Source organism: Papilio polytes, unplaced genomic scaffold, assembly GCF_000836215.1.
Source record: "Papilio polytes unplaced genomic scaffold, Ppol_1.0 DF823923.1, whole genome shotgun sequence".
NCBI lineage: Eukaryota > Metazoa > Arthropoda > Insecta > Lepidoptera > Papilionidae > Papilio > Papilio polytes.
The window spans coordinates 6602884-6611949 of record NW_013525281.1 but is presented as its reverse complement, the minus strand read 5'-3'; the positions used below and the strand labels follow the sequence as shown (position 1 = coordinate 6611949).

General features: G+C 36.9%; 1 protein-coding gene across 1 annotated transcript; it reads left to right on the top strand.

Annotated features, from left to right (window-relative positions):
- Positions 1–307: 307 nt before the first annotated feature.
- On the top strand, positions 308–8589 carry LOC106102466 (translation elongation factor 2; the record flags this gene model as incomplete). Its single annotated transcript, XM_013281960.1, is given in 13 exon segments — positions 308–417; positions 753–967; positions 1310–1503; positions 2277–2474; positions 3817–3952; positions 4647–4869; positions 5222–5368; positions 5596–5757; positions 6185–6349; positions 6932–7123; positions 7294–7473; positions 7725–8014; positions 8487–8589. Coding segments are annotated over 13 exon segments (2208 nt in total), but the record flags the coding sequence as incomplete, so codon positions are not given.
- Between the last annotated feature and the right edge of the window lie 477 nt (positions 8590–9066).

Sequence of the window (9066 nt, the reverse complement as noted above, 5' to 3'; positions counted from 1 at the left end):
GGAAAAAATTGCTGCTACTTGATGCGACATCTATTGACGAATAGTTAAATCTTGTATTATGCAATGTTGCCAACTACCATCTATTAGCGTCGGCATTATTTTCAACCGGAACTTTTTAATTCTTTTTTAAACGTCTACTTTAAAATAATATTTTTATGATCACAACAATCATTTTTTTGGTAAATATGATAATCTACAAGCTGCAAGGTCCTGTCTTTTTCATATTTTATTAAAATATCGGTTATTTTTCATGTTTTATCACTGGCAGCCCCAATTGTCTATGCATTCAACGTCGTCTGACGTCTGGCAGGTACATCCGGGCCACTAAAGAAAATAGGGGCCTTTTTCAAGCGTACGCCATCACTGGCGTAACGTAGTATATTTTATTGACAGAAAAATCAAAAACCATCCAATATGGTGAGTACTTAAATTGTTAATTTAACTTGAAATTGTGTAACGGTATTCTTTAAGCATAATTCTACATCATTATTTTTACGAATTTAGTGTTAAAATCTTAAAATAAAACTTAGTTTCTTCACGTCGACCGTCTTTGTGTCGGATGACGTTTTCAAAGTGAGGTGAAATGTCGAAGTGTTGTGTGGGTTAGAAATATGCAAATTGGTTTAATAATTTTATAAAAAGGGTGAAAACCGGAATAATGAAAAACGTAAAACGTGCGTGAATAAATTTCAAAACTTAAAAAGTGGTCGTATCGCGTAACAATATGACAAGCTGTTTTCTGGTTTATGCAGGTGAATTTTACGGTAGACGAGATCAGAGGGATGATGGACAAGAAGCGGAATATCCGCAACATGTCCGTCATCGCCCACGTAGACCACGGCAAGTCGACATTGACAGACTCCCTGGTGTCCAAAGCCGGTATTATCGCGAACGCCAGGGCCGGCGAGACACGCTTCACCGACACCCGCAAAGATGAACAAGACAGATGTATCACCATTAAATCCACGTGAGTACCATTTGAGACAATTTTGTTTAATATCACTTCATTAAATAAACAAAAACCATATGGTATGTGATTACACCACTTTGTGAAATAGTACAACTTTTTTGCCATAAATACGTTAAAAAATGCTATCAGCTGTTTTGTATGTAACTAAAAATTCGTTCTAAATATAAAACATATGCAAATTATCAATTTTGATAATAATTTCATGATGATTGTTCTTACCATACTAACTGAATTTCATTGAAGATCTTCAGAACGGCCATCTGACTATCTCAACTAAAAAAAAAAAAAAATAACATAACTGTAAAAGTATACTAATAATTTCATAATATTTTCCAACAGTGCCATCTCTATGTTCTTTGAACTTGAAGAGAAGGATCTGGTCTTCATCACAAACACTGACCAGAGAGAAAAGGGTGAAAAGGGTTTCTTGATTAACCTGATTGACTCGCCTGGACACGTTGACTTCTCTTCCGAAGTAACAGCTGCTCTCCGTGTAACTGATGGAGCCCTGGTGGTTGTTGACTGTGTTTCCGGTAAGTAACCCATACTTCTATTTTCCATTGCTTTATGTAAAATTTCACAATAGATTGCTTTGGAATGTTCGATGGATGGATGTTTGTTAGAAGGTATCTCCAGAATGGTTTAATTGATTTTGATCAAATTTGGCACAGAAGTAGAACAGTCTGGAAGAGCATGGGTTACTTTTTTATGCTCAGTGTTGCTGGTAAAATCAAATGTAAGAATAAGTCTTTGTTATGAATACTCATTTAAGAACAAAAAGATGGTATCTTATCATTAACCTTAAAATAACCCCTATAGACCCTTATTTAAAACACCATGTGCTTCTAGAACTCATCAGAATGCCTAATATGAAGTGAAAGTAAAGAAATTGCTGATGTGGCATAAAGTTGCATTTTAGTACTAAATTGCACAATGAGTAATTTAATTATTGCACCACAATGAAAAACTTAGAATCTCGAGCATAGTACAATTATAATATTATGAAAGTGCTATTAAAAATCCAAAGCCAATAATACACTTTTTAGCCAACCTTGTATACACAAAATGCAGATCAGTTATCAAGTTATTATATTTTCTGTGCCACATTTAACCATCTATTTACATAATCAATTATATTAAATTTATCCAACTGATTCATAACAAGAAATTCAAAGACATGTGTGAAACATACTTGGCCAGTGTGGTTGACTATGGCCTAGTCACCCCTTACTTAGGGTAAGCTCCAAGCCCCTCGGTGGGGACATATAGTGAGCTGGTGATGATATAACAATTTCTTATGTACCAGGTGTGTGTGTGCAAACGGAGACAGTGCTGCGTCAGGCCATCGCCGAGCGCATCAAGCCAATTCTCTTCATGAACAAGATGGACCGTGCCCTGCTCGAGTTGCAGCTTGAATCTGAAGAGCTTTACCAGACATTCCAGCGTATTGTTGAAAACGTCAACGTTATTATCGCCACCTACAATGACGATGGTGGTCCCATGGGTAAGTGCACTTTACTATTTTTAGGTCAATCTTGAGTCATAGAACTTACTGTACTGTGTTAACTGACTGTTTTAGTGGTAATCTGTTTTAGTAAATCTTCTATTTATAATTAAAATCTATGAAACATCTTGAATATAATGGAATAACGTTTATTGTATGTACTTTGTTTTTAAAGCATATAATAATGCAGTACTTACAAATATAAGATAAGATAGGAATGACATTGTTGAATTTGCCCTTACCTGTATTATCAGCTACTATATTATCATTTTTTTTTTTTCACATTTCCATTATAAAACCAGATGTATCATACAAGAACATGTTAATCTATCTGAGATGACAGTTAATTTTTGTATGAATGAATCCCCAACTACCTAAACTATCTAGGTATCGCTTCAAAATGTGCATCAAAGTAAAACAAAGACCAAAAAATATTATGCAACAATAAAAAAATAAATAAAATATCGCACCGTAACCTTACTAATATTATATCCGAAATATCACTTAAATGAGATAAGGTAATCAAACGTGATTCGGTATATTTTAGCACATTAGCGGCACATTGGCGTCGCACGTGATGCAACGATCGATACCACTGCCAAGGTCACGCGCAGTATGCCACGTGCTGGAACTACATTTAAATATAAACCGTTGAAGTTAATATAATAACTATATTACTTACAAATATAAATGCGAAATTTTTGTTCCACGGAAGTTTGTTACATCTCTTAGGAAAAGTTAAATATATATTGCTGGAATTTGGCACAGATGTAGAACAGACTGGAAAGAATATAAAGGGCTTACTATGCTTTTCTTTAATTCCGCTCTTACAAATCGCGCTTTCAAAGTATAGATCAGTCTGTTTTATTCTAATATAGTCCCAGTTATTTGCCATATGGTTATACATATAAACATATGGTTTAAATGTGGACTTATAGCAAATCTTGGTACAGCAAACAATTGTGTTCTTCCTGCTATATGGGTCTGCACATCTTACTTATTCATTATTTATAAAGTTCCAACCCTGATGCTAAGTGGTGATGAAAAGTTTTTTATTTTGTTTTTAAACATAAACATATGTTTAAAAATAAACATAGATTATACAGACATTCTCATTATATTTAAATACTAGACTGATCAAGAAACACTAACAAAAAGGTCAAAGAATATTTCTATATTTCAATTATTACGAAATATATTCATATCCACATTACATTTGAAATCTGTAATTGATTTCTATATATTTTTTTTATGAAAAACTAAATTTTTTCAGCAACTTTGAGTTTTATGTCATGCATGTGTAAAAGGATTTATTTTTATTAAAGTAATATTTGTTGTTCAGGTGAGGTGCGTGTGGACCCCAGCAAGGGCTCAGTGGGCTTTGGCTCCGGGCTCCACGGCTGGGCCTTCACCCTTAAACAGTTCTCGGAGATGTATGCTGACAAGTTCAAGATTGACCTTGTCAAACTTATGAACAGGTATGCACAGATTGACGTGTCAGATAGTAGAGTATTAAAAAGCTAAACCAAATAATTCTTGTTGATTATTTATCTAGTAGTCTAGAATTTGTTATGTATAATGCATTTTTGCATATAAGCAAGTGACTACGTAAATTCGCCGTTATATCAGGCGACCACTGCCCATAGACATGGGCAATGACACATGCAATTGACTGTGGAGAAAGGGGTGCATATAAAAGTGATATTTGCCTTTCCTATTGACCCCCCTACTCCATATCCCCTTCCCTTTTGTAGTGCAGTAGGTCAAGCTATTGATTTTCTATGTAACCTCTAACAGTATCTGAGCTTAGCTATGTAGGTTAAGGGTATTGTTGCTGGCTGTTTTATTACATAAGCTATATAAGACCCCTCAATCCTTAATAGTATAGTTTTCGCTTACTTAAAATTAATAGATGTTATCTAATATAGATAATATATTTAGTAAAAATTAAAATAAAGTGTAATTTTAGTCCCATTGATGCTGGGTAAACTGACATAGCATACACCAGCGGCAGACAGGGACATAAAATAAATTCTCAGAATGGATTGGTAGGATGCTTTCGATAAGCATTTTTCAACAATTACTGTGATACAGTTATATCTAAAAAATTTAATCGATTCTACTGTTTCATATCTATAGATTATGAATTTTACAGTTTAATTCTCTTTATAGACTATGGGGAGAGAACTTCTTCAATGCCAAGACCAAGAAGTGGTCCAAACAGAAGGACAACGACAACAAGCGTTCGTTCTGCATGTACGTGCTAGACCCCATCTACAAGGTGTTCGACGCTATCATGAACTTCCGCAAGGAGGAGATCGACGGTCTCCTCAAGAAGCTCGGTGTCACACTCAAACACGAGGACTCTGACAAGGACGGCAAAGCTCTGCTTAAGGTAAATAAACTTACAACTATAACCTTTATTTAATTAATCAAGTATACCAAAAATCTGAATGACTATTAACGACCTCCAAGGAAAAATGTTTATTATGAATCTCTAGCCTTTTTATTTGGCAGTATTTTACGGAACCCGTTAGCCTTCTAGTCCCAAGTGTTGCCAGTTACTATCTACCTAAGTTTCTGGGTGTCAAAGTGGACTTACAGTAAAATTCTTTCTGGAATTGGTTGCAAGCTTACATTACTTGTGACCCCATAAATGTTAGAAACATCTCTACTAAAAATTAACATTCTTGTTCACAGTTTTATTTTATATCACTTATTTAATGGATTTGTTTGTACATATTCAGGTTGTAATGAGGAGTTGGTTGCCGGCGGGTGAAGCGCTGCTTCAGATGATTGCCATCCATCTGCCCTCGCCCGTGGTGGCGCAGAAGTACCGTATGGAGATGTTGTACGAAGGACCTCAGGACGATGAGGCTGCTATCGGTATCAAGGTGAGGATCATAATAATCGAACATGATAAACTATCTAGTACAATAGCCTAATTATATCTTTATTTGGACTTGACTTTTGGTCGCGATTTTGTCGAAAGAAAGAAAGAACTTTGTATTTTTTCAATTTAATTTCCAAAAGTTAAAAGAAAAGATGCGTAATAACAAATATCCAACCAAATTTTCGTATTTGTCATAGTGTAATTATAATTGTTTAAATTTATTAACAGAACTGTGACCCAGAAGCACCTCTGATGATGTACGTGAGCAAAATGGTACCGACCTCGGACAAGGGTCGTTTCTACGCGTTCGGTCGTGTGTTCTCCGGCCGCGTGGTCACCGGACAGAAGGGCCGCATCATGGGACCTAACTACCAGCCCGGCAAGAAAGAGGTGAGAAAATTACATGATTATAAAGTAGGTTAAAATATATACCCCTTCTCCAATACGTGCCGCGTCTTAGTGCGTGCGGCGCTCCGTGCCTCACGCACGATGAGGACTGCGGCTGGCGGGGAAGCAGAGCACTGCGCGTGCGTCTAAACGCTGCACAGGACCGCTGTCCTCATGTCCCGGGACTGCACGCTACGACGCACGCGACACATTCCTTACCACTTATCTTAAATACTAGTTTTTGAATTACAAAACTAAATAGCCTGTTCATTCAGACTATGGTCTACATCTGACAAATTTCATCGAGATCTGTCAAGTCGTTTTGGAGATATGTAGTTTCAAACATACATCTATAATCGATTGATTAGTCTATTAATTTTATTTTTAAAATCATATTTTAGCAACATATGTACAAAATGTATTATTATAGGATCTGTACGAGAAGACCATCCAGCGTACAATCCTGATGATGGGTCGTTACGTGGAGGCGATCGAGGACGTGCCGTGCGGCAACATCTGCGGTCTGGTCGGCGTCGACCAGTTCCTCGTCAAGACAGGAACCATCACCACCTTCAAGAACGCGCACAACATGAAGGTACCCACATCTTTTTACCATCATTTTGTATTTTATTTTAATATTATACATAGCAAAAAGATGCAGTAAAGACTAAGAAACCTAGTTTTACTAATTCTGAATTACGGCTACGAAGACTATAGTATGCCACAATTTAGGGATTTACATCTAGCATTTTTAAAAATCGCGATATGTAACAATTTCCGTGTGAATTTGAAAGAATTGTAACTATTTTGATTGTCTATCGTATTTCATATTTAATGACAGTCGTATTAATGTTTAAAATTAGTATTGCACAGTTTATATTTTAAACATACGATGGTTTACGAAAGTGCCATCAGTACTTTTGATCAAGTTTTAAGTACACGTCCCATTGATGCTGGGTAAACTGACATAGCATACACCGGCGGCAGACAGGGACATAAATTAAATCTCGCGACGGATTGGTAGGATGCTTTCTATAAGCATTTTGCAACATATCTTGAGATACATATATTAAATACAAAAATTTATTGGTAATTACATTTAAAACTTTGATAGCCATATTTATACATGTAATATCTTTACTGATCTTTACTTATAACAAATACATGTTTACCTCAGGTCATGAAGTTCAGTGTATCTCCCGTGGTGCGTGTTGCCGTGGAGCCCAAGAACCCCGCCGACTTACCCAAGCTGGTGGAGGGTCTGAAGCGTCTGGCCAAGTCGGACCCTATGGTGCAGTGCATCAACGAGGAGTCTGGCGAGTACATCGTCGCCGGCGCTGGAGAGCTGCATCTTGAAATCTGTCTTAAGGTAAATATCTATACACAAGCAAAAATATTATATTGAAATGAACAAAAAGTTTTAGAGAAGAAAAAGGAATTTCAATGGAAAGATTTGTTTACTCCTCCATATAAATAATAAAATGACTAAAATAAGTTTGATAATTATGAAGTTTTAATTTTTTATGTGGTTATTGCCAGGACTTGGAAGAAGACCACGCGTGCATTCCCATCAAGAAGTCTGACCCCGTGGTGTCGTACCGTGAGACTGTGAACGAGGAGTCTGACCAGATGTGCCTTTCCAAGTCGCCCAACAAGCACAACCGTCTCTTCATGAAGGCCCAGCCCATGCCTGATGGTCTGCCCGAAGATATTGATGAGGTGGGTACGAAAAACAGTTGTTACATCTTTCCTGTAACGTTTTATGTTCCACTATTCAAGATGAAAACATAAAACTTTTGTAATATGACAATACTGTTTTTAATTCAATAAAAAAAATATAGCATTAATAGATTTTCCCTATGTTAATTAAAGGTAGGCAACACCGTTGCTTCGCGAATTTGTCGAATTCTGGTTATATCTTTCTTATTTGTCAAATAAAATTAAATACAAGATAATAATTTGTGATCCAGGGCCGCGTCAACCCGCGTGACGACTTCAAGACCCGTGCCCGTTACCTGGGCGAGAAATACCAGTACGATGTGACGGAGGCGCGTAAGATCTGGTGCTTCGGCCCCGAGGACACCGGCCCCAACATTCTGGTGGACTGCTCCAAGGGAGTGCAGTACCTCAACGAGATCAAGGACTCAGTGGTGGCAGGCTTCCAGTGGGCCACCAAGGAGGGTGTCATGGCGGAGGAGAACCTGCGAGGTGTCCGCTTCAACATCTATGATGTTACGCTGCACACGGACGCTATCCACAGGTTTGTTACATACTTTAACTTCTATTATTTTAATAAATTAATAAATAAAAAAAAATATTTTAATAAATAAAATAAAATCGTATTTCTATATCTATCTATATCAACATAATAGAGCAACACATACTTTGTTATGTAAGATGTCAACAATCACAACATATTTTAGAATTCCCCTATTATTAATAAACAGCCTTACACTTCCGACACGCTATAGGATATATATTATCAAGCTTTTAAACTTAGGGGGTGAGTAAATTGAAAAAAATACCTGTGAAAAGCTTGTCGTGTTTGCATTTCATTCAACAACAGTCAAGCGTTTGAATTCTTAATATTTTATGAAATAGAAGCAACAAAGTTTTTATGAAATATGTATGAAGCCGCATGGGAACAGCTAGTCAAAAATAATGATAGAAACCCAGTGGTTTCTTATAGATTTATATTGTGAAATTATAACATTATTTTTTGTATGGCACAGAGGTGGCGGCCAGATCATTCCGACGACCAGGAGATGTCTGTACGCGTGTCTGCTGACCGCCAAGCCCAGGATCATGGAGCCTGTCTACCTTTGCGAGATTCAGGTCTGTTTATACATGTTTGTACCACACAGGACTAGAACTCTTCTTACCTATAAATATAGCTGGTGGAACCATGTTTTTGGTTCAAGTTATGCTTTTAACATTTTGGTAAAACCCCGAGACCTGCTATTGCTTGATAATTTAACTAAATGTACAGTCTGCTGCATAACTTACATTTAAGAAGCTTATAAACGTTTTGGGTTACAAAAATATGAACTGATGAATTTGTTAATAATGTGTATTCAAGATTGAAAGTATACAGAGATAAATCTAACATTTATGTAGCTGACTGTATAAAAAGGCGATATTTTGTCCAAAAACGTGCTTTCACCACCCACGCGATTCCTGAGCGGGCGGGCTGCGCGTCGCCCGGCCGCCTTTCCGACGCGTGGCAGAGTAACAGTTCTTTGTTTTGGCATCGTCGTCCTGCATGCACCTTGCCTGAATAGGGGAACTAACAACCTTTATTAAAATTTTAAC